The 25,050-nt window shown below is 34.6% G+C and overlaps 12 protein-coding genes across 12 annotated transcripts; 7 read left to right on the forward strand and 5 right to left on the reverse strand.

Moving 5' to 3' along the window:
• Nucleotides 1-67: 67 nt before the first annotated feature.
• Nucleotides 68-1,140, forward strand: DFA_09277 (pleckstrin domain-containing protein; the record flags this gene model as incomplete). The annotated part of the gene is made up of 4 exons (XM_004354579.1): nucleotides 68-149; nucleotides 255-483; nucleotides 575-665; nucleotides 745-1,140. 4 exons carry the CDS (start codon nucleotides 68-70, stop codon nucleotides 1,138-1,140), a joined length of 798 nt encoding a protein of 265 aa, XP_004354631.1.
• Nucleotides 1,141-1,554: 414 nt separating this feature from the next.
• On the reverse strand, nucleotides 1,555-2,520 carry DFA_09278 (DHHC zinc finger domain protein; the record flags this gene model as incomplete). The annotated part of the gene is made up of 2 exons (XM_004354580.1): nucleotides 1,555-1,745; nucleotides 1,833-2,520. The coding sequence occupies 2 exons, from the start codon at nucleotides 2,518-2,520 to the stop codon at nucleotides 1,555-1,557; spliced, it is 879 nt and encodes a 292-aa protein (XP_004354632.1).
• Nucleotides 2,521-4,795: 2,275 nt separating this feature from the next.
• DFA_09279 (uncharacterized protein) lies at nucleotides 4,796-5,660 on the forward strand (the record flags this gene model as incomplete). The annotated part of the gene is made up of 3 exons (XM_004354581.1): nucleotides 4,796-5,027; nucleotides 5,107-5,406; nucleotides 5,485-5,660. The coding sequence occupies 3 exons, from the start codon at nucleotides 4,796-4,798 to the stop codon at nucleotides 5,658-5,660; spliced, it is 708 nt and encodes a 235-aa protein (XP_004354633.1).
• Nucleotides 5,661-6,220: 560 nt separating this feature from the next.
• On the reverse strand, nucleotides 6,221-6,778 carry DFA_09280 (uncharacterized protein; the record flags this gene model as incomplete). Its single annotated transcript, XM_004354582.1, has 1 exon — nucleotides 6,221-6,778. One exon carries the CDS (start codon nucleotides 6,776-6,778, stop codon nucleotides 6,221-6,223), a length of 558 nt encoding a protein of 185 aa, XP_004354634.1.
• Nucleotides 6,779-6,985: 207 nt separating this feature from the next.
• On the forward strand, nucleotides 6,986-8,828 carry DFA_09281 (uncharacterized protein; the record flags this gene model as incomplete). The annotated part of the gene is made up of 5 exons (XM_004354583.1): nucleotides 6,986-7,111; nucleotides 7,186-7,584; nucleotides 7,666-8,366; nucleotides 8,472-8,775; nucleotides 8,802-8,828. The coding sequence occupies 5 exons, from the start codon at nucleotides 6,986-6,988 to the stop codon at nucleotides 8,826-8,828; spliced, it is 1,557 nt and encodes a 518-aa protein (XP_004354635.1).
• Nucleotides 8,829-8,918: 90 nt separating this feature from the next.
• On the reverse strand, nucleotides 8,919-10,769 carry DFA_09282 (uncharacterized protein; the record flags this gene model as incomplete). Its single annotated transcript, XM_004354584.1, has 1 exon — nucleotides 8,919-10,769. The coding sequence occupies one exon, from the start codon at nucleotides 10,767-10,769 to the stop codon at nucleotides 8,919-8,921; it is 1,851 nt and encodes a 616-aa protein (XP_004354636.1).
• Nucleotides 10,770-11,087: 318 nt separating this feature from the next.
• On the reverse strand, nucleotides 11,088-13,935 carry DFA_09283 (uncharacterized protein; the record flags this gene model as incomplete). The annotated part of the gene is made up of 3 exons (XM_004354585.1): nucleotides 11,088-12,939; nucleotides 13,001-13,197; nucleotides 13,270-13,935. The coding sequence occupies 3 exons, from the start codon at nucleotides 13,933-13,935 to the stop codon at nucleotides 11,088-11,090; spliced, it is 2,715 nt and encodes a 904-aa protein (XP_004354637.1).
• A 63-nt stretch (nucleotides 13,936-13,998) lies between these two features.
• DFA_09284 (uncharacterized protein) lies at nucleotides 13,999-16,565 on the forward strand (the record flags this gene model as incomplete). Its single annotated transcript, XM_004354586.1, has 7 exons — nucleotides 13,999-14,036; nucleotides 14,886-14,996; nucleotides 15,050-15,315; nucleotides 15,363-15,383; nucleotides 15,695-15,722; nucleotides 15,870-16,307; nucleotides 16,340-16,565. The coding sequence occupies 7 exons, from the start codon at nucleotides 13,999-14,001 to the stop codon at nucleotides 16,563-16,565; spliced, it is 1,128 nt and encodes a 375-aa protein (XP_004354638.1).
• A 387-nt stretch (nucleotides 16,566-16,952) lies between these two features.
• Nucleotides 16,953-19,663, forward strand: DFA_09285 (uncharacterized protein; the record flags this gene model as incomplete). Its single annotated transcript, XM_004354587.1, has 3 exons — nucleotides 16,953-17,223; nucleotides 17,299-18,446; nucleotides 18,503-19,663. The coding sequence occupies 3 exons, from the start codon at nucleotides 16,953-16,955 to the stop codon at nucleotides 19,661-19,663; spliced, it is 2,580 nt and encodes an 859-aa protein (XP_004354639.1).
• A 393-nt stretch (nucleotides 19,664-20,056) lies between these two features.
• DFA_09286 (uncharacterized protein) lies at nucleotides 20,057-22,072 on the forward strand (the record flags this gene model as incomplete). Its single annotated transcript, XM_004354588.1, has 2 exons — nucleotides 20,057-20,418; nucleotides 21,745-22,072. 2 exons carry the CDS (start codon nucleotides 20,057-20,059, stop codon nucleotides 22,070-22,072), a joined length of 690 nt encoding a protein of 229 aa, XP_004354640.1.
• A 255-nt stretch (nucleotides 22,073-22,327) lies between these two features.
• DFA_09287 (uncharacterized protein) lies at nucleotides 22,328-23,009 on the reverse strand (the record flags this gene model as incomplete). The annotated part of the gene is made up of 3 exons (XM_004354589.1): nucleotides 22,328-22,441; nucleotides 22,508-22,961; nucleotides 22,993-23,009. The coding sequence occupies 3 exons, from the start codon at nucleotides 23,007-23,009 to the stop codon at nucleotides 22,328-22,330; spliced, it is 585 nt and encodes a 194-aa protein (XP_004354641.1).
• Nucleotides 23,010-23,297: 288 nt separating this feature from the next.
• Nucleotides 23,298-25,019, forward strand: DFA_09288 (uncharacterized protein; the record flags this gene model as incomplete). Its single annotated transcript, XM_004354590.1, has 1 exon — nucleotides 23,298-25,019. One exon carries the CDS (start codon nucleotides 23,298-23,300, stop codon nucleotides 25,017-25,019), a length of 1,722 nt encoding a protein of 573 aa, XP_004354642.1.
• Nucleotides 25,020-25,050: the final 31 nt, after the last annotated feature.

The following is a 25,050-nucleotide window of genomic DNA, read 5'->3' on the forward strand; positions in this document are numbered from 1 at the left end:
GTTTTATAAATAAGATTTATAGTAGTAACAATAACAACAGGCGCGCGTATATACACATCATAAAGAAATGGATGATAAATTAAAAGAAAGATTAAAAGAGTTGATAAGAAACCCTGACAATTCAACATGTGCTGATTGTGGATCACCAGGTAATTAATTGTCTATTATTCGAATAAGAGATTGAATCAATCAATCAATCAATCAATCAAAGACCAATTATCTAACTCTCTCTCTCTCTTCTTTTTTTTTTTTAGATCCACAATGGGCAAGTGTCAATTTAACAGTATTTGTTTGTATAGTTTGTGCTGGTGTACATAGATCATTGGGTGTTCATATAAGTCGTGTTAAATCGGTTAATCTCGACTCGTGGAAAGAAACTGAAGTGGCAGGAATGGAACAAACAAATAATATCAAAGAGAATAGAAACAAATGGGAAGCTACTCTTCCACAAGATTTTATTAAACCTTCATTTGGTGATTCAATGTATGTTGGAGAAATATATATATAGAAATATATATAATATATATATTATATATATATGTCTCTAACATATTTATTTATTCATTTTTTGTAGAGGATTAAAAGAACAATGGATTATAGTTAAATATATGAACAAAGCATTTACACCTTTTGATTATGTAGATTCAACATTAAAGAGAATAAATGTAAGTAAAATCAAATATGGATCAATCAAAAAATATATATATAAATCAATCGAGACTAATGAATTATTTTGGTTTCTAGTTGGATACAAAAGAAGGATGGATAGTTAAAAAAGGAGATGTAGTAAAGAGTTGGAAAAAGAGATGGTTACGATTGATAGATTCAGAGAGTTTACAATATTTTAAGACACCATATGACACCAAACCATGCGGAACTATACATTTACGAGACAGCGGACAAGTCGACTCGGTGTCTGAAGTTGACAGCAAACCATTTTGTTTTATCATTTCTACACCCAAACGAAGATACCTCATCAGTTGTAGCACTGGCGAGGAAATGTTTAAATGGATCCAACTGATTCGTTTCTCTGTACACAAATTAAATAATAGTAATAATAGTATTGGAAATTATAATAATTTATTAAATAATAATAGTAATGGTAATAATATTAGTAGTAATGGAAGTCATGATAGTTAAAGAAATGGAAACAACAAAAAGTAAGAAGAAGAAGAAGAAAAAAAAAGAACCAACTAGAAAACTATTTATTTATTTATCGACAATGGGACAAATGTATATCCGCTCTTCAAATCTCTTTTTTTTTTTTTTCTGTAATATATAATAATTTTTTACCCAAATAAAAGAAACAAAAGAATGGATAGCTATCATCACAATCTAAATTTATTTGTACAAAAAATTACAATATTATATATCTCTAAAAATTTATTGCGCGATTAATTAATTATTTCCATTTTTTTGATTAATTAGATAAACCATCTCTTGGTAAATCCAAAAAAAAAAAAATGTAATGATACATGTTTGATGTGATTCTGATTCTTCTTTCTTCTTTCTTCTTGTTCTTTTTCCCAAAATAATAATAATAAATATATTTTTTTATACACTTTCCAATGGATCGAATTTCTTAACTTCCCGTCTTTGTAATGTTGGTGCTGCAAACATCCACCATTTACCTCCAGTATTAAAAAATTCGTGAAAGTTTTCTTTAAATCCCAAATCAAATGGATTAATATATTTCTCTCCTCTTGCTTGTGCTCTTTTAACTTGTGTTCTATTATGTAAAAATTCTAGAAATAAAAGAAAATAAAAAGATTAATAAATATTCCATTCTCTATTTGTTTTCTTTTCTTTTTTTCTATTCTATTCTTCTTTACCAATTGTAGTTTGATTTGATAAAATTAAATAAAGTTGCCAAAACATTAAGGCACCCAATGCAATGGATACAGTTAGAGTGAGGACAAAAGACATGAGTACGGTGAATGGAATACCACGTTGACCAAATACATGTGAATAGGAATGATAGCTGACATAGATGCAACACACCCACATGTAGATGAGGAACAACATGAAATAGCGATGGTTACGTAGTCCAACGCAATTGTTGACCCACGGACAATGATGGTCCATTCTGAGAACACACGATCCACAGAGACTGCAGTGATGTGCACGTTCAATCTTGGGTAGTCGACATGTGATACAAAACTTTGAGAAACCTTCGCTACGTTTGATTTGTTTGATGGCTGCAAACTCGTCCAATTGTTGTTCGTTATAGTCTGAACGACTGGGACAATAGCCAGGCGGAGTGATAATAGTCATTATATAGTTGAATACGAGGTTAAATAAGAGTGCCAGTGAAACGAGTAGATGCAGTGTCGCTGCAAACTGGTTTCCTTCGGTGGCCATAAGTGCCGGTAGAAACACTGTAAAGTGTGTATGTGCTATAAGAGATATCAATGCCACTGCAAACAATACAAACAACGGCCCTATACCTTTTAATAGTATAGTCATAAAGTTTTCCAACTTGTCTATAAATGTTGATGAAGAAGAAGAATTCTCTGTCATCTTTTAAATATGAAAGAAGGTGTATATATATATACACTAGTGTGACTTGTTGTATATATATATTAAAGTAAAAAGTTGAGAGAGTTGTACTAACAAGTAGTGTGGTCGGTCTCGTCTTCCTTTCTTCCTTGATGTGAAAAAGAGATAGAATAGATCTGGTGAAGTAGATATGATTATTATTGAATAGGGAAGATAATCGTTACAAAAGAGAGATATAGAGAGATATAGAGATTTATACAACAACAACCGATAGATAGACAAGATAAGATAGAATTAAAAGTTCAGTGAGAGTTAATTTAATTTAAAATTTTTATTTTATAAAACTATTTTTACTTCCTCAAAGAAGAGTCATGAAGTTAGTATATTTTAAACTCTTCACACTGTCTATCTTTCTTTACTTTAGTTATCTTTTTTCAAAGGAATGATATAAGATAAGATAAGAGAACAGCAAACAGAACACACTCACTCTTTTATTTTCATTTGTTTAATTAATATGAATCGAGCTCCTCCCACCCGATCAGCTTGTAAGATGAAAAGACAGACGACAACTCAGAATTAGTTTATAAATAATTATTAATTTCTATTTTTAAGAACAAAGAAACCAAATTCTATTTTCGTTCGTTGTATTGTAATAATGTTAATATCACCATATTACATTAATATTATTGGTGAAATTCAATCAAATCGACTCGTTTCGTCGTTTAGTTGTATTATTATTAATACTCAAGAGTTGCTAGTTTCAATCTTTCTATTTTCGTGTTGGCAACACGTTTTATCAAATTATCATAATTGTCAAGCACATTCCTATGAAGAGAGCGGCCATGTTCGATATTGACTATTGACTTTGGGATCATAGTCGCCCTTCACTTCCTTTGGATGAGATTAGAGGTTGAAAACGAATGATTTTGCGTGAAGCGAGAGATAAAAAAAGAGGTGATTTCATTGCAGATTGTGATCTGATTGTTCACGAGATTGAGATATTGTCGTTCTACGGTTTATCGTTGTCTAATTAGGTTCCCTTCCTTCCTATTGACTTGTCTACGCAAGCAAGCAAAGTAAACAAAGCGAATTAATAAGCGAGACAAACAAAAAGAGAGAGAGGAGAAGATGATGTACGATTGCTATAAAAGATGTTAAAGCAACACACACTCTTAAAACAGCTTTACTCTTACAACCTAAAAGATACAAAAGAGATATAATACACACACACACAGATTTATAATTATAGATATAATAATACTATTAAAAAAGTAAGTAACTTACTATAATAACCCTCTTTGTACCTAACCCCCTTGACCACCCTCACATCACCCCCTATTCTACTACTTTTTCTTAAACGGCACTGGATGGAATAAGTCCTTGTTCTCTTTCCTCTCTTTACAAAATTTTTATTGATATCTATCAACATCGTCGGTCTTTGAAAAGCAATTGAAACACCACTCAATTTGAATGATTGTCACCAATCATCGATTCGATTGATACCATCGCAAGTTGATTTTTGTGGTTATGTTTGTTTGTGTTCTATTTTTTTACATCACCCCCATTCACACTTCACAACAACCCCCCAATCAAATCAAAACAATCAAATCCCACCACCCACACACAACAAATCCCACTAAACCAAAACAAATCATGCTATGGTTTCGTCAGAGTTGTGTGAGGCAGCAAGAATGAAAAAAAAATGTAACGGAACTTTTTTTGGGGGCTGCCAATTGATTGAAATTGTATTTTTAGTAACAACCACCTATTTATCTTGACCCGGATCGAGGGACAGGCACCTACTACTTTCATTTGAACTTGACTGTTTATGGCTCTATGGAGGCTCAAAACACCCAAGAATATAACTTGTCAAGTGAAAATAGAGTTCGTCTATATTATTAGACATTGCGAGGGGTTGATTTATTTATAAATACCACAAACAACAAAAAGATAGAGAGGAAATAGAGTAAGAAGAAACACACACACAAGCCGAGCCACCAACGAATTCTTATTTAACATTCAAGTGGACTTTTAAATTTTTCATCATCAACAGATAGACACATACAAATAATACACACACAATATCATCATCATCAACAAACACACAGACAATTAAATAATATAATTTTTTACAAAGAGATACCAAAAAAAGATATTTCAATTAACTAATTTTATTTTTTTCATTAAAATAATATAAATATATAAATCTCTACAGTCAGTCAATCAATCAATATATATATATATATAAATATAATACTACTATATAATATTACTCATACAATAATAATAATAAGAAATGGATGTCAAGGATTTAATTAATAGAACCCCAGCCAACTTGGTAACTGTCACCAGCATGATCAAGAATTGCAAGTTGTTCAGTGACGATCTTTCCGTTGCCGCTGAATCTACTAGTTTGTCTTCAAGAATCGTTAAAAAGATTAATAATACCCGTGAAAATATCATCTACCTTTGGGAAAGATTAGAAACTTATTCAACTTCATTGTCTGCCTTTGCTGAAGATCTTAAGGGTAAATTTTTAAATAATTATTTCTTTTTTACAAAAATACAATGAAACTAATTATTTTATTATTTTTTTTTCTTTCCTAGGATATACAATTAGCTCTGAACAAACGAATACTCCACAAGCCATTCAAGTAGCTCAAACTTTATATGAAGCTGGTAAGGATATGGAAAGATTATACAAGTCGGTATTGGGTGATCTTGCCTACCTCCTCAAATCACTCCACAAGGAATCACAACATGTCGAAGAGTTACTCCCAACTCTCAAGACCAGCATTGGTAAGAGTGTTTTGGGTGTTGGTATCATTGTCTTGACTGCTGGTTTGGCCGCATCTGATGTCGTTCCAAGAGTATTCAAGCCATATGCTTACAAGAAGAGATTAAATAGTATGTTCAAATATATATATTTAATTCTTTCTTTAAATTTAATATCTAATTAATTTTTTGTTTTATTTTTCTTTTTAGGAATGAACAAGTTAATTCCATACATTGAAAAGTTCACCAATGAATTAAAGGAATTAAAATCTACCCTTGTTGTATCTGGACCAATCGTCTGTGAATTCCTCAAGGATATGGGTCAAAATCCAACTCCAGTCCGTGCCGGTGGTGTTAGTTTTAATTTAACTCCAATGGAAGTTTAAATGGTTTCCAAACAACTATCTCTTTCTCTCAAACATTTCAAACCATCATTTAATTTTATCATGGTTTTTTTTCCCAACCTTTTTTTTTTTGATTACAAAAAATAATAATAATAATATATATACAAAACTCCTAGGATTATAATAACTTTTAGACACAACTAACATACAACTATACAACTCAACCAAACTACACTACACTACACTACACCTCTCTCCTCGACCACGCCAATCAAATAATAATAATCACCAAAAACAATAACAACAATTTTAAATAATATTTCACAACTCCAATCAATCAATCAATCAATCAATTTCAATCAAATACAATACACAAAATAATAGTTTCAAGACTAAACTATTTTAATATTAAAATAACGTCCAAGCAATCAGATCATCGACCACTCAACAACAACAACATTTGTTATTTAAATTTAAATCAAACAAATAAAAAAGCTGTACAAATAATTCATTTTTTTTTCGAACCTACTCGATACTGTAGTCCACTCTTCTTTCTTTCTTTTTAAAATACATTCATTTTCTTTATTATTTATACATTTGATTTAAATGGATGAAGTTGGTGATAATGGTTTAAAAAAATCTTCTTTGTGATAGTAGGTTGTCAATTCGGTAACATCTTTTAAAATAGAATCAAAAGAACCCAATGACAATCGAACTATATTATTTTGTGGGTCAGTGTATTCAATGTGACGGTCTTGGATATTAATAGTTTGACCATCAAAAGTAACCTTGCTAATGATGAGATCGTATTCACCCATTTTGGTGGTAGAGGCCACAAAGATATTGACAAAAGAGGCAGAGGTACTGGTGAAAAAGGTTGAGAGTTTACCAGGAGTGATTGCCTTGGCACCTACAACACATGGCTTGGTAAATGCAAATTGTACATCGACACCTACTCCTTTGGTCTCTAGTTTGCCACCAGCCTTGACAGCCTTTCTTGAATTTGGGTCTGATCTAATCACTACAAAGATTGGGTGTTTTGAGTGGTTATGGATTGCTATGTGGTCAGGCTTTAACATAACTTTATCTTTGATTTTTGATGCAGTTGATTGTGTCTCTGTTGTATCTTCATCTTGAATTGTTTTTGGAGCTCCTGACATATTTAGAATAAGTGAGAAAGATATAATATAAGTTTATAGTCTCTTTTGATGGATGATCATACCCTTTCTCTATGTATCAGCTGCAGAGCAGGACTCCTAAAAAGAATGAATGAAAATCTTTTTTTTTTGATCATAGAAAAGATATTTTTATTGCTTGTAAGTTCATTGCAATACAAACATGTTGATCATTCAAATATTTTAATAGGTATGGATAGACCAGAACTTCTAGGGAGAGGTTCACAAGGAGAGGTAATCAAATGTGCATTAAAGTACTTTGTCAAACAAGAAGGTTCATCTTTTGAAAAGGAACTAGAGTTTTTTAATAAAATAAAGGTATGCATGCATGTAGTACAATAATGCTAGATTTCAATTCATATTCATTTGACACATATACACAAACCAAATAGAAAAAAGGAATTAAAGATGATCATATTGTACAATTATATGGAGAAACAACATTTACTAAAGATGGTAAGACCTATAAAGGACTGGCAATGGAGTTGGCAGACAAAGGAACACTATTTGATTTTATCAAGGTTGAAAACCCAGACTTTTCAGGTAAAGACCTACTAGTAATGTTGATAGACATAGCATCGGTCATGGTCAAGTTACACGAAGCCAATTTGATTCATCGTGACATTAAACCATCAAACATTTTAATATTCTCAAATCCATCGTACAATCCAGAGAGTGCTGGTAGTAGTAAACGGTATATTGCAAAGTTGGCAGACTTTGGAACATCAAAGGATAAAATACCAAATAGTGAAATGACAAAGGATATAGGTACTAGATATTACAAGGCTCCTGTATGTATAAATTAGAAAATAAAAATATATTTATTTATTTATTTAATAAAAATATTTTTTTTACTTTTTTTTTTTTAAAAGGAGATTGGTGGAAATGATTATACATGTAAAGTAGATGTTTATAGTTTCGGAAGGATGTGCCAACTTGTATTAAATATTGCATTGATGTTTAAACAACCACATGAACATGATGTTATAGTCTTTGAGACTTTGGATTCTTTTGTTCAATTGGTTACAAAGTGTACTCTGGGAAACCCAGATCATAGACCAACATTTGTTGATATTCACTCTGTTTTGTGTGATATCAAAGATAAACATCTGAAAGAGTTTGGATTGATGATAGATGGAATGAAAGTGAACAACTTGGCATTGGTCAAAGCAGAAAGTATCAGATGCCACCAAGACATTATTATATTCTTTCAATCATTCAGTAGTATAAAGGTACAATCGGGTACAGCAACAACAACAATATCGTACCCCAGTTTCAAAGTTTCCACTGGGTTACTCAAGAATACCCAATGTGGGACATTGATTGTTGTCGATGGTGCTATGGGATCTGGAAAGAAACACCTAATCCAACATTATCTTGAAGAGAATGTAAAGTCAACCACAACCACAAATCTAGTAGTAGACCAAAGTGTCAGGTCAACACACTATCACGCAGTTGTTTTTGGTATTGAAGACAAGATTGACATATTATGGCCTACTTTTCAATGGGGACAAAAAGAAAAAGAAGATAGGTATCAAACCATTTTAAATGTTTTAGGTGATTCAAGAAGAAGGTTAGTTATAAAATAAAAAAAGAAAAAGAAAAAGTAAAAATAACAACAAATAGAATAGAAACTAATCAATTTTAAAATGTTACATTTATTTATTTAATTATTTAGAGTTGCAATACATTTTGGAAAAAAGGAATCATATAGTATGATTAAGAGTTTGGTGATCCCATCCAATATTAAAATCATTTTTTCAGCGACTACAGATGATTGTCAAGAATTGGAGATTGGTCCCAACAGAGTAACGATTGGCTTGGACGACCAAGATAAATTGGAGTTTGTCAAGAACTATCTTGGACTCAAACAACTATTAGGTGTAGATCTTTCATCCTTTTCGACTCCACAGTTACTTAAAAAGTTATGTGATAGTTATAAATTATTTACAAAAAAAAGTATAACTACATTACCATCATATGTAATTACATATTTAAATCAAAATAGAATAGAATAGTTTTGGAAACTTTTTAATATTAAATTGTACAATAAATGGAAACATATATATGTTGATATAATAGGAATAAATTAATAATTGATTAAATAAATAATTATTTAATTTATTTATTCATTGTGAAGTTGGAAAACTAGATAAGATATTCCATTACCATTATTTGGGATAATATCAAATGTGTAGTTTTGGTTGGATGGTAATGGGAATTGGATGGAGCATAGGGATGGTTGGACAACCAATGAATCGCTACTTGAGACAATATAATAGGTTTGTCCAACTTGGAGTGAGTTGGTTGGTTGCAAAGTGTTGAGGGAGAGTGTACCGTCATTGAGTTCAAAACTACCGGTTGAGATTGGAACCATATCGGGAGAGGTAGCAAGACTGTCTACGGATATACTCATAGCCGATTGGGAGTAGACATAGAGACCACCCGAGACGACGGTGCTTTGGACAAACATGAGTTTGGCATCGTCGACAGAGATGTCACCAGTGATGGACGATTGGTTGATAAACAGACTGCTACTATGACCGATGAGAATGTTACCAGTCATGGTGGTACTGACGATAGATACCGACGAGCCAGTGCCAGTGGTGATATTGGGTGCTGTGAATTCTGAACGGTACAAGTTGAGTGAACTACCATCACCAACGACGATTTGCGAGTCATTGGAAAGAGAAAAGTAACCGGGTGTGGTTATATTGAGTACTGATTGCTTCGAGACGGTGAGGATGGTGTTGTAGAGGGTGATGGGTGTGTCTGTGAGCGAGCTATCCTCATCAAATACAATAGAGACGGTTGATGGCTTACCAACGTGGAAATAAGAGTAGATTTGTGAGATGTTGACTTGACCTGTAAAGATGGTGAAATGGAGGTCGTCGGCGTGGACTGACTTGGTGGCTGCGAGTACGAGTTGGGAGATGTTTGCGGGACCCATGATATCAGTGTACTGCACAAGAGAGGTGATTTGGAGTTGCCCGCCGTCGAGGTCGACCACGCCAAGAAGGAGTTCGTCTGCACGACCGATGGATACTTGACTGGACGACTGTCCAATTAAATTGTCAATTTGTACAATCACAGGACCACCATTTGTAGGAGGAGGGACTGTGGATGGATCAGGCGACTGTTTAAAAGTAGCATACTCGTCAAGTACAATCGATCCTCTTGGAGCAATAACCGAGACATTGTAATTAACTGCAACACTGGCACTACGACTAATCTCTAGTACTCCACTCACCACCAGATTGCCTTGTAAATTGATGACACTTGTTTCTGCAACCAGCACGTTTTCAAAAACGACAATACCGTCGGAACCAGTTTGAATCGATCCTCCAATAACATTGTCATCGCCAAAGACTGCAAGTGATGCGTCTCCAAGCATGAGAATCGATCCATCCAAAAGAGCACTGTTGCTGGATGAAAAGAAACCTCTCACTTGTTGGGTGTAGCTCGATCCATTTTGAAACCAAGCCGATCCAACCGTCACAGTACTGTCTACTGTCACATAGACTGTTCCTTGGTCTTGGATGGTGAGGTTGTTTTTAACGTTGACGGTTGAATTATTGAGTATGTATACGACGCAGCCTACACCGACGACGATCTCATCCAACAACTCTACATTGTTGATAAGATTCAATTGCATCAATGTATGTACCGTCGTATTCAATATGATCGAGTCTAATTGCAAATTGGGCACTGATGAAATGATAGTTTGAACACTTCCCAAATCTGAATCTGAATAATCGATCACTGCGACATACCCAGGTGCATTTGGTACAACACCACCAATCCACATGTTTGGGTCGTTAAAGTCACAATTCTCTCTGCAATCAAACGTTGTATTGAATTGTACTATTATCTGTTGTTGTTGTTGTTGTTGTTGTTGATGTGAATAGCAGTTACCTATCACTACCATCATCATCATTACCAAAAAGGTAATACTAATCTCTTTGTTGTACAACATTTTTAAATGCTTTAGTTCTTGTTAAATAATAAATAATTGGTCTATCGTTGTTGTGAATAGTGACTATTTATCCATTGTCCAGTTAGACTCTAGTCTGGTGTATTTATATAAATTATTGTTCGTGGAAGTAAATGAAAGCTTCGAACCCATCGAAAACTATTGACCCTTCATTCGCTTCATTCTATGGAAGACGAGGAGGTCGTTGTCGTCCCCACTTTTTTTCATCATCGACTTGAGCAAAAATCTTTTTTAAATATCTCTTGGTTGTAACTATCGTAAAACAATCATCTCTTTATTATTAATATTAGTATTATTAGTTTAAACCCAAGGAATAGGAGGAACTGATCTTTCAACAGTTGCATAGGCAATGGTTTCTTTAATTTTTGAAAGATGCGACGGTTTGATGGTGATGACTTGGGACTGATTGACTGGTTTGTTTTTCATGATAATGTCTAGTAGTCCGTCACTGTGAACCGATTGTATGATACAGGTGACGTAGATGGTGTTGGTGGTGATGGGTATGTCTTTGGTTTCCATGGCTTTGATTAGTTGTGCCATAGTAGAGTTGCTCTGATCTGAAAATATGGGAACGGGTGCGCTTTCTCTGAGTGATGGATATTTAGTGATGAGTACATGTACATTGGTGAGGGTGGCGTTTTGTATTCTGACATAATTAATGCCAGTTGTTAAATATTTGGTTATTTTCTCGGGTATTGATGTTGTTTGGAGTGTTGGTACTTCAAATAGTAGTTGATCGGTCGATGATGATGATCCACCAAAAATATTGTTGTATCCAACAGGTGAAGATGTTGGCGTAGTAGAGAGTGGTGATTGTGACCCTCCTCCTCCTCCTCCTCCTCCCGGTAGAATCGATTTAATCCAATCAAATTGATCAGATGTGACAATCCCACCAATACTACTTCCCAAACCACCACCACCACCACCTCCACTAGATGATAAACTAATAGATGATTTTAATCCACCTGCTGTTGCTAATTGAAGTAATCTTGATGGTGATTTAGTAAATATATTATTATTATTGTAACTAATATTGGATGTGAATTGTGATAGAATAGTTGTTGAAGATGAGAGGGAGGATGAAGATTGGGATAGTGTAGTGCCGCCTCCGCCGCTGCCGGTACTAGTAGGGTTTAACTTTCCAAGTTCCATTTTAATAAAGTTTGTAAATGTACATTTGAGTTTAAAATTACTATTATAGTCTTTTAAAAGTTGTGCCAATTTTTTGGGAAGGTTGTTGGTGATGGATGAGATGTCGAGCGTGGGGTCAACTGTCCGTCCTCCTAAAAGGTCTGACATCATTTTAATCGATTCTGGTTGTGATAGTCGTGACAATGGCAACTCGACGACACCGCTGTCGACAGAGGAGGAGGGGGAGATCAATGTCATGTTGGATGGTGGGATAGATACACATGTTATACAAAATAATACATTTGGTGGGGCTGCCTTGAGACTTGAAATGACCAATTCAAGCAACCCAGCATCTTCAACGTTATCAAACACAATAAGAATATTTTGTTTTGAGATATACAACTTTGTGTAGATTGTTTTCAATAATACTGCATTATCTAAAAGATTAATTGAGTTGGAGGAGGATGAGGATATGGAAGAGAAGATGGATGAAGTAGAAGAAGTGGATGAAGATAGTGACGAGGGAGGGGTTGATGAAGATGAAGATGAAGCGCTGCTGCTGCTACTACTGTCACTAGACGGTTTTCTAACTAAATAATTGTTGGTGTTGATATTCAAGTCTTTGGCAAGTTGTGAAATATCTGATACAAATGATTGCAGTGTACTACATTCAATGCAAAATGATGTAGTTCTAAGATCACCACAATAGGCAGCTATCAAACTTGACTTTCCAATTCCACTTTCACCTGTAATAATCACTGTCGTCGTTGTTGTTGTAGTATTTACATTTGATTTAAATAGTGTGTCCAATTGCTCTATGTATCCAGCATAATTAGAGTACCACATCAGTTTGGGTAGTTTGTTTAAAATCAAAGGTACTTCTCCACCACCCATATAATGTTCACTCACAGTTTGATTGATTGGTACCATTATATCCATCATTATATTACATTCATCTATATTTATAGTATCCAAATATCTTTCAATTTGTTCAAATGTTGGTCTTGGCATTTCCCCAATACTAAAAATTAAAATTAAATTAATTAATATTATATTATTTGTATTTATGTATTTGTATTTACCATTTTAAAATTAACTGTCTGTATTCTTTTGGACAAGATTTAGGGATAGCTTGTTTCATATCAACCTTTCTTTCTCCAGATAGATAGTTTTCTAAATTAATCATATTCAACATGATCATTCCAAACGCATATACATCTGCATTATACGAGAAATTATATTGATTTAATTTATTCTCATTTGCTAAATCAATTAGTTCCTACAAAATTAAAAGATTTTGTATGATTAATAAATAAATAAATAATAATATTTATTTTAATTTAATACATACAGGAGCAATATAACCAATTGTACCAAGAGAAGTGATTGGTGATTGAGTTGAACTACCTTGAATTTTACTTATTCCAAAGTCTGTTATTTTAACATTAAAGGTCGATCCTAATAATACATTACTTGGTTTCAAGTCAAAATGAATGATACCATGTCGATGTAACCATTTCATACCATTTGTTATACCTTTGAGAATAGACAGTACCAATTGACCTGTGAAAAGATATGATTCTCTAGTCATTAGATACCATAGCGACCCCTTTTCCATAAACTCCATAACAATACCAAGTCTTCTTTCTTCGGGTGGTGTGACATCATCCAATGCAATGTACTCTGACACACCAAGGAATTGTATGATGTTTTCGTGTTGTGGAGAAGAATCGATCAACTCTTGCACCAGTTTCATAAAGACATACTTTTCATCACGATGTGTTGCAGTTGATCCTACATAGGGCACCTTGATTGCTATTCTCTTTCCACTTGTAATCTCAGTTGCAGAGAATACTATACCAGTCTTTGTATCATAAATCAATCTTTTATCTTTAATCATTGATTCTTTAAATGTCTTTACTTTTATATTATTCGTATTATTCGTATTATTATTATTCTTTTCTTTTACTCTATCATCATTGTCATCGTAATCATCAATATCCATTGGTGTTGTCATTGCATTATTACTATTCCCATTTTGATGATGTTGATGATTATCACTATTATTGATATTAATCATATGATAGAAGAGGTGTCAGGTGACGATAATATTAAAAAGTAATGGTGATGATCACTCTGCTGCTATAGTGTGTTGTTGTTCAAAATTGATGTTGTTGTTGTTGTTTTATTATTATTACAATGATATTTATGATTTAAAAGATGTGAATGTCGTCTTCATTATGAACATAATAATAGAGAAGAAGAAGTACTAATTAAAGATATTTTAATTGTTAATTGCTATTTTTCGATGAACCCAGTTGAAGAGCACTTTCAAACGAATGGTTTTGGGTTGAATAAAAAAGAGAACTTCAGCAGCTGTTGGTATGATAAATTTTATTAATTAATTATTTATTTATTATAATCATCTAATGATTAGCTAATAGAAAAAAATGTGTATGGGTTAGGTGAAGCTAGACCTCACCTATACCTACTAGTCTCATTCTCATTCTCATTAATTAGAGTTGATATATATATATATATCGATAATAATAACAATAGTAGTCGTCGTTTGACACTGATCATATGGAACCTTAATTTTGATCAACTTGATAATGCTAGTCGATGTATTCGTTATTTCAAGTTCATGTGACACCGAGATTCCTTGGGTCGTAGCACATTTCTTGAATCTAATATAACTATTATGAACTAATACATTTTTTTTCAAATCTTATTTATCTATCTATCTATCACTTAATCATCACCTTCACCTACATAATTTGTTTTAAAAGAATATAACTATTGTAATAATAACTGTAATAATAATAATAATAAATAGCGAGCATGCTCAGAAAATTACATCAATTGAATCAAAGGCACCTAAAAAGAAAGGAATAATATAAATAGTGTTGCGCATTTAGAGGAGATAGAGAGACCTTAGATGATAATATTAACAATTTATATTTTTAGTGTAAAAACTAGGAATGAGGTTGCATTGGCTCAAATATACGAGCAACAACAGATAGCAAAAGAAGTTGCAGATAGATCAAGTTATCGGTTTAGTATTCATTATGGTTGGGTGTAATAATGTTATTGGCTGGAGCATGCTGCTACCTATATCTTCGATATGATAGTGTGGTTGCAGTAGAGCTGCACAAAGAGATTGACCGTCAATCTGAACTAATTAAACTACTACAGAACCAATTAGGCCAAGAACAAAATCATCAACTACAACAACTACAAGACCAACTACAACTAATAAAAGACGAACTACAACACCTAAAAGACCAACTACAACACCGATCAAAAAGATGCAACAAGCGGAATCAACCGCTTGATCCACAAAATCCCGCTCAACCGCTTGATCCACATATTCCCGACCGAATAATACGCAGAATTGGTTAATAATAACAGGTTGGTAAATAAAGGAATTATTAATTGCAATAGGAGCTCAAGAATTTTTGGATAGTATTTTTCTCAGCTTCACAAGATCACCAAAAAGAACTATATATTCTGGTTCAAACTTTTTTTTTTGTGATAAACTAATAATTTTAATGCATTAAAATTTTCAAGTGACGATGCACCCAAAACCCAACGTTGGAAAATAAATATCTTTCATCAAACTTTGAAACGCGAAAATCCAGAATTTCAAGTCTTTTCACAACATTTTTTTCTTGATGAACAACTATAAATATAGTTGATCAACTTGCACTTATTGATTTATAGTTTTTATTTGTACAAATAACATAATCTTTGTCAATTTATTTATCTTTATCTAGACAACCTCACCTGTGTTAAAGTATCACTGTAAAAATAATAATACTTGGAGCAATGATCAGAAAATTACATCAATCGAAACAAAGGTACCTAAAAAGATGAATATACTTAAAAACGGATGCATCGACATTTGATCACATTAACGTAACCATCTATATATATATAAATGTTTTTTAGTCCAAAATCTAGGACCGAGGTTGTACCATACAAGGGCTATATACCTGCATTATTAGCTCAAATATACGAACAACGTCAGATAGAGTTTGCAGATAAAATCTATCGATCAGGCAAACCCAGGGCTACGATAAGAATCCATATTGGTTGGCTGCTGGGTGTAATTGTGTTGTTGGCTGGAACTTGCTGCTATCTATATGTTAAATATGATAGTTTGGTTGTGTTTGGACTAAATCAAGAGATTAGCCACCAAATTGATCTAAATAAACTTCTACAGGTCCAAGTAGAAGAGGAGCAACAACATCAAATACAAGTCGAAAAGCTCCTACAAGACAAACTGGACCAACAATATCAACATCAACAAGATGTACAACAAAAAATACGAGACCAACTCGCTCAAGAAAAAGGTCATAGCAAAAAACTAGAACAACTACACGAAGAGTACCAAAAACAAATACAACTACAACACCAAGAACAACAACAACTCTTACGACAAAAACACAGCGAACAGCAACAACAACTACAAAAAGAACTACACCAACTACAACAACAACTACACCAACTCCAACAACTACAACAACAACAACAAAATCAGCCACAACTAAAAGACATACTGCAACAAATACAACAACTACAACAACTACAACAACAACAACCACACCATCAAAAAAAGGGAGGATGGTTGAGAAAAATTTTTAGATGGTAGAAAACTCTTTTAATTTATCCTATTCTAAATACTCTTTGAGATATATTGGCTCCTTGAGATTGACAATTCAAGAACACCTAAAAATTAATATTTAATAAAAAAAAATATTATACAAAAATTCATCAATCAAAAGGGGGGGTGATATTTATATGGTGTTTTTAAAAAAAAGTAAGGGGGGTTTACTTTTTCAAAGTAACCATACTTTAAAAAAGTAATTTCGACTGATCAAATCATATAAAAAGTAGGGTCGCCTATTCGAGCGCCAATTCTATTTGATTGGCGCCGAAAATATGTGACCGTTATAAATAAAATGTTCACTGTTGTATATAACACATCAATATAAACACATTTGCAAAAAAATATAGTGTAATAGTAAAATAATGGTAAAAGATAAATTGTCAATGCCTAATGCGTTCTCCATTGGTTACTGCAAAGAGAAAGGAGAAGTAATAAAGCTTCCATTTATTAAAATTTCAGATAAAAACAAAGGACAATATGCAACAGAAGAGACAGTACTAGAAGAAGGAGTTAATAAGAATAAAGTAACTTGTAAAAGGTGTGGAACAGTATACTTTCCAACCAAAAACCAACAGATACAAAATCATATCAATAATAAGTCATGCGGATTATTATCTGCATTATTATCTAATGGTATAGACAAAAACCTAGTTGATGAAAAGGTTATACTTTTTCTTGTGGATCATTCACTCCCTTTTATCATATCAGAATCTAAAAGTCTGCAAGCTATATTCGATTCTCTAAATATACAATACAAAGCACCTTCTTACTATAGAATCAAAAACGATATCCTCCCTCGAATTCTCACAATTAAAAAGGAGGCTGTAAAGAGATTATTGGACAGAGCAGACTGGATTGGATTAACTCAAGATGGATGGACAAGTGATCAAGATGTCAAATATATATGTGTAACAGGGCACCTTATTACCACTGACACTTTCGAGTTCAAAACCTTTCTAATGGGATTCAATGCAATCAACGGAGCAGAGACATCTAGTGCTGTATCTGATCAATTGCTCAAGACTATCTGTGATGAATGGAACCTCGACCTTCAAACAATTGCTGGAGCTACAACTGACAATGCACATGCTGCCATTAAAGCAATTCTATTATCTGACATCAAATCAAATAGATGTAGTGCTCATACCATTCAATTAATAGTGAGTCACTGTATCGATATGGGCAAACCAGAATCAACAGAGTCTCTCCATCTTATCTCCACCACAATAGCAAAAGAGTTAAATGATAAAAACAACAATAATAATAATGATGGTGATGATGACACAGATCCTGTGGAAAGTAATAGTAATAATAAGAAAAAGAAACCCAACAACACCGTAGCACCTTCTAAACCATCAGCCAAAGCACCTGCTAAACCATCAGCCAAAGCACCTGCTAAACCATCTGCTAAAGCACTTGCTAAAGTACAACAATCTACAGCCTCTAAAGGAAAAAAAACTGATAACACAATCACTGTTTCAACAACCAATCAGTTAAATAATGTTGAGGTTGTATCAACTGCAACTTTGGAAACAAAATTAACTATTCAAGGACTAACACTTTCTATGGTACTAAGAAAGATTAGGAAAGCAGTCCAAATTATTAAATTTAGCAAGCCATTGGCATCTAAATTACACAAACTGGTACAATTAAATCATTTAAAAAATACTTGTTCTGATGATTTAAAAGATGCATTAAAAGAAAATACAAAAATCAAATTTGCTTTTAGATTGAAATTCTACTCTCCAACAAGATGGACTTCACTTTATACAATGGTATCAAGATTTATGGAATTGCATCCATCTATTAAAGAGTTGGAACATGTGGATTTGTTTTTAACAGAGGAAGAATGTTTGGTATGTATATATAAGGATCTTTTGAATAAAAAATTATTAATAATTAATTTATATAGATTGCATACGACTATTTAACTCTTTTAGGTGACTTTGAGAAAGCTACTATGTTCTTGTCAAGTGCTAACAATATCACAATTGACAGCCTGGTTCCAACTCTTATCACTTTGGAAATGGGTCTCAAGCCAGGTGGCCGTCATTACGATAAAATCAACACCCCCCAAGGACACGAATTGAGAAACAATCTGGAGCAACAGTTAAAAATCAGGGTAGATCTATTATTCAAAGATCGTGAAGCCATATTGACACCTTTGTTGTTTTCTCCATATCATAAGGCCCTTCTCAAACACTTGATTCCTCAACATCCAGTCGAGGCGGCGCCAGCCGAAAAGAAGAAGAAGAACAACAAAAGAAATGATCCAAACGTCCAAACCACCAACGAAGAAACTCAAGAGCAAAATGTTTCTTTTATCCCCCTCAATCTAGAGCTCAGTGAAAATCTTCTTAATACATTCTTAAATGATATTAAAGAATCTAAATCACTAAAGTCTATGGACAAACTCATCATTGAGTTGAGGGAAAAAGAAACCAAGATCCAGGCACAAAAGGCAAAAACAAAAAAGGTTGTTCAATCAACAATAGATACATCAAAACAAATTCCAAAAGACAAAGTAGAACAGATAAGACTGGAAAGACAAAGAGCAAAGAACAATGCAGAGGATGAGTCTTTTTCTTCTATTGTGAAGGGTACTACCATCGCTGCCATCTCTACCACATCTACTACATCTACCTCTACCACCTCTACCACCTCTACCACCTCTACCATCCCTACCACCTCTACTACCGATCAGTTTGCAAACATCACTGCCCAGTCTCCTCTCACCACCGAATTGACAACTACAATGATTAAATCCATGATCATTTCATTCTTGGCAATGGAATACCAACTGAATGACAAAGAGCTTGCTAAAGGATCTAGACCAGATCCAACTATATATTGGTCTCAATGCAATGTCAACCCATTTCTTAAATGCCTGGCTCGAAAATATCTCTGTGTACCTGCTACATCAACCCCATCTGAGGGTGTGTTCTCTAAATCAAGTTACATTTTCGAAGAAAGAAGACAGTCAATGAGTGTTTCTACCTTTCAAGATCTTGTTTTCCTATATTGCAACAAATATATTCTATTGGTTGCTATCCTCTTCCTCTTTATTTTATAATCATACTATTATCAACAAACACTATTTTTTTCATCAACTAAGCCAAGACACCATATAAAAGTATCATCGGCACACTTTTTATTTAAATAAATCTTGTTTTTAATTTCAATCTAGGATATCATTTTATTGTACTTATTTTTAATACCAACCTTACTTACTTAAAGTAAGTAAGCATTTTCCATATAAAAACGGGAACTGACTCAGGTCAGGTAACCCCCATACAAACTTAACCATAAAAATACCTCTCATTGTTTTATTTTCTTTTTCTTTTTTTTATGTGTATAATAAATAATAATCAACATCTCAACAACACAAACCATAATAATATGTGTACATATATATTTGTAAATCATATTCTTCAATCATCATCTCATCAAACTTAACCTATTAAACATGGATATGGATGTAGTTGCAGTCTATAACAACAACATCAGCAATCATGATAGTAATAGCTGTAAAATGAATAGTAGTAGTAGTAGTAGTAGTAGTAGTAGTAGTAGTAGTAGTAGTAATAGTAGGATATTGTCTTTGACTCCAAGTGGAGGAGGACTACCTCATCTACTGTTGTTAAAGATCATTGGATACATTGACGACAACCAAGATATCATATGTCTGTTGCTGACTTGCAAGACATACTATTTCCAATTTCGCAAAAAGTTTGCTGCTTCGATGATGTTTAAGCATGTGATGACGGCAGCACAGATGGAGCTGCGCGAATGTATTGTGGAACAGTTTATGGAACCGTTTGGTGAGATGTATGAAGCGTCTTTGGCAGCACATACGTGTCAACATCTATGTTTAGACGCATCCAACAAGTACCAACCGGGCGATCCCGAGTTGACAATAAAGAGCGTGTCGATCGTTGCGACGCCACGGCCTTGGGTGCCGTGTCGCATCCCTCCAACCGAGCGACTCAAAATAACTGGTAGTGTGGACGGTGCGGTGGTTGCAAGACATCTGTCGCACGCTGACCGCTTGCAAGAGCTAGAGTTGGACGACTATGCAGGTGGCGAGTTAAACGACGTGTTGTTTGCGTCGGCACCGCTCAAGACTATAGAAATTGTGGCAACTGACCGCGTGCCAGCGCTGCGTCTGCCGCCAAGCGTGCGGTGGCCGGGTGCACTGACAACGCTGGCGATCGCGTCGGCAACGGTACTGCCGCTGGTGCAGTTCCCACCGACATTGGTCAACCTCGACGTCAAGTACCAGAGCGAGGAACCGTTTCGGTTGGATCTAGTCAATCTTGGTCAGCTAGCCAAGTTGTTTGTCATATCTGACTGTCTGCAGCTGATACCTGTGCACGACATCCGACTACCCAACCCCAGCACCGCGTTGACATCGCTGACGCTGTTGTTTGACTTGGACGGCGCACAGATGACGCCAGACTATTTCCCACTTAATTTGGCGTACCTCGATATCAACGCGTGGGACAGTTTTGGGGTGACAATACCACCTGCTAAAATAACAGAGCTCATCATCCAGTACTGCAACAGTCGTGTGCCGGTCGGCTTCATGCCGGCTGGTTTGCGATCGCTGACGATCACACTCGACTTTGACGCTACGATCGACCCGCACGCACTACCTGCGGGACTGGAGAAACTCGAGCTTCAAAACTACACGGGCACCATTTCACCCGACTATATCCCCGAATCCATCACCGAGCTATCAATCAATATTGAGCGGCCTGATGAAGCCGTCTTTCCCAGCCGTTTACGCACCCTGCGCTCCACACTCAACTTTGAGGCACCCACGCGCCTGCCGCCTCTCCGAGGACTGTCCTACCACGTGTGGCGTAACCCACCGCCCGTCTTTTACGTACCAACATCACTCGAATCATTCTCGTGCGAGATGATACAAATGTATCAGCAGTACCCTATCTACAGTCTACCACCCATGATGATCATCAACAGCGACGACTCTCCACCCTCACACAACCCCCTCCATTTTGTGTTGCCGTCGCGTGTCGAGCAGTTTACAGCACAGATCCACCTCGAAGGTGCAAACGAAGAGTTTAGCTTTCGAATCGACCCCATATTTAATTGCTCCAATGTCAAGCTACTCATCATCCGTATTCACTCGAGTGCCCGTGAATCATCGGAAATTGAATTGTGTATTCGACGTTTGGAACATCACAATGAATACGTTTTGGTTAATACTAAAAGCTCTTTTGACGGTGGTGCAATCATTAGACAACGCAGAATGATCAACACTAGCATTGCCAATAGGAGTATACTCGATTTCCATCCAATGTATCTAAACTTTATGCGACTTCGAGGCAATAATAATAATAATAATAATAATAATAATAGTAATTATTCACCGCACGCCTATTATACAATCAAACAAAGTAGGAATCCAATCAAAACAAAAAAAGACACTTTTATAAATACTGATGAAAATAATGATTAATTATAATCATAATAATAATAATAAAAGAGTTGTGTAAATAAATAAATGTAAATAAATAAATAAATAAATAAATAAATAAATATTTTATTCATGATTTATTATTTTTATTCTCCAAATCTTAAAGAAAATTTAAAAGCATTTGACCAATTAAAATCTAAATAAATTGGAAAAGATGTATGGTGTTTGTCAAAGACTGTTTGTCTTTGAGTGATGATTCCACCGATGAGTGATTGTTTTTCCAAAACCAATACATTTCTAATTTCTAATTTTTCTACATGTATCGCTGACCAATAGATTCTTTGGCACATACAATTTCTCCAACAATGGCATCGTATATTGCGCCGGGATGTATGCGTAATCAACCAAGAGCTTGAGTATTATGAGTGAGGGAGGCACACGAATCTCGATACTGATTGTTGCCCCGCGTCTTCAAACTTGAATAAAGTGAGTGAGGTTAGACTCGAGATCCATTCTTGGTGGGGTTACACCCTCGCCATAGTACTCTATTTCAATAATGAGTTCGGTCAGTGACTTGAGTGACGTGAATGTATTTTGTGGAGGGACTGTGCTCGTAGCAAGAGTGAGTGACGTGAGACTGGTCGGAAAGGTATTTGGTCCAAGAGGTGGGATACCCTCACCCACGAGTTCCAACTTTGTCAGAGACTTGAATTGGGCCAGCGATTGGAAGAGTTCTCTGCGCGTACACCATGATGAAACAAGATCGTATTTGTCAAAGAACAAGTCATCGTGATACGATGTGCTATTGTCATAGATATCTTTGAAAGAGTGGAGTTTGAATCTAGATCGTGCTGCCTTAAACGGTAGTGATAGATATGTCCAAGCGTTCTTCCCATCTATGACTCTTATACCTTTGAAGCGTATCAATCTTCTTAAACCATTATTATTATAAATCTTTTTACAAGTTAACAACAAACATACAATATCTGTATTGTCTTCAGTCTTTGATAATATGTAATAATAATAGATTAGATAACATCTTGTTGTGAATAATATGATAATTTATATCTCTATCTATATTATCTCATACATACAAGCAGCAAATTTAATAAAAAAGAAAAGTGTACCTCAGTAGATCTTTGAAAATGAATTAAAAATTAATTAAAAAATTAATTAATATGCATATGTTTAACGAAGAACTTTCGATAATTGCGTATACCCATTTGTTCATCTATCATCAAATAAATATTATTATTTATTTTAAACAATGAAAGATTCATCATCCTCTTTATCATCTTCTTTATCACTTTCACCTGGAGGAATATCAGAGTTGTTAATACTAAAGATCATTAATTACATTGAATACAATCAAGATATAGTATGTCTGTTGATGACATGTAAAGCATACTATAGAGAATTCAAGAAAAAGTATGCACAGGTTATTACTTTTAAAGATATTGATACTCAAAGCACATCACAGAGATCAATTATTGGTACATACATGAGACCATTTAAAGATATCTACAATGCATCACTTGCAACTATTAGAACAAACAAAAATCACGAGATTGCCAATCCACCACCTCAAACATCTACAACGCTATCGAGGACATCGGTAGAGGCGATAGAGTTTTTAAAAACAATCAAAGACACAACCAAATTGACAACATTAGTTTTGAATGGGTTCACAGGTGACATTAAAGATGTTCTACTTGCATCTGTTGATACTATGGTAATAGATATCAAGGTACATGTACCTCGCTTTCCAACCATCTCTCAATGGACTTGTGCTCTTACCCATTTGACTATCCAATCAAGTAGAATCATCCCAATTGTTCACTTACCACCGACTCTGGAAGATTTGGTCATCAATTATCGCTGCAGGGATATATTCTCACTTGACCTATCCAACTTGGTCGCTCTCAAGCAACTCCATATCATGACCTTGTGTCCTACTCCCATACCAGCCTCCAATATTCTCCTTCCCAATCCCAACACATCACTCACCCTTTTAAATCTAAAAATGCTCCTCGACCCAACAAGCATCAATCAATCGTTCTTCCCACCAAACCTTGAGCGTTTCTTTGGAGATCAATCTCTCTTTGCAACCACCAATATCAAACCCCCTCAAAAGGCCACTTCAATTGCTATTGGTGGCATCATGAAAAAAATACCACCAAACTTTTTCCCACCTTGTCTTTTGGAATTGGATTTGATACTTGACAATGATTCAACCGTACTTGATCCGTGGGTATTTCCTCACGGACTTGAAATATTGGATATTCCCCATTTCAGTGTTAAAATGTCACCAGAATTTGTACCAGACTCTGTTGTTCGTCTGGAGGTCAATGTTGAAAACCCTGAATTTGCTATTTTTCCGAGCGGATTAATTTCATTTACTACGTCAACCAACCACGAATCACCATTCAACTATCCACCCACTTTGCGTCATTTGGAATACGCGAAATGTCAACATCCTCCACCATTCATCTACTTACCAACCTCACTCGAAACATTCCAATGTATAATCACCAATTCCAAAGGTACACCATTTATTTACACGCTTCCATCAACCTTGGTAATCAACAATGATAATACTTCACCAACCGATAATCCTCTTCATTTTATATTGCCCTCTCGTCTGGCGAAGCTAATTATTTACAAGGATGGTCCAGAGAATGAGAGTTTTAGTATTCGCATTGATCCTATCATCAATTGTTCAAATGTCCAACATTTATCGATTACAAATATAGGTCCAAGATTGGATATTCATATTAGAAGATTAGATAATGGTGATGTATTGTTAAACTCTGGTGATACTTTTTTTGGTGGCATCTATAGACAACGTAGAATGGAAAGCACTACCTTTGGTAATCGAAGTCCACTAGATTTCCGTGCACTCTATTTAAATTTTAAATTAAATGGAAATCATTTCAATCTATATCCTAGTAATACTCCAATTAAATCAATTGATACAAATATAATATAATAATAAATTGTGAAGTTTTAAAATGCAAAGG

Source organism: Cavenderia fasciculata (genome assembly GCF_000203815.1).
Source record: "Cavenderia fasciculata unplaced genomic scaffold Scf_EU5ZYIE01DZOHE-5, whole genome shotgun sequence".
Classification (NCBI taxonomy): Eukaryota; Evosea; class Eumycetozoa; order Acytosteliales; family Cavenderiaceae; genus Cavenderia; species Cavenderia fasciculata.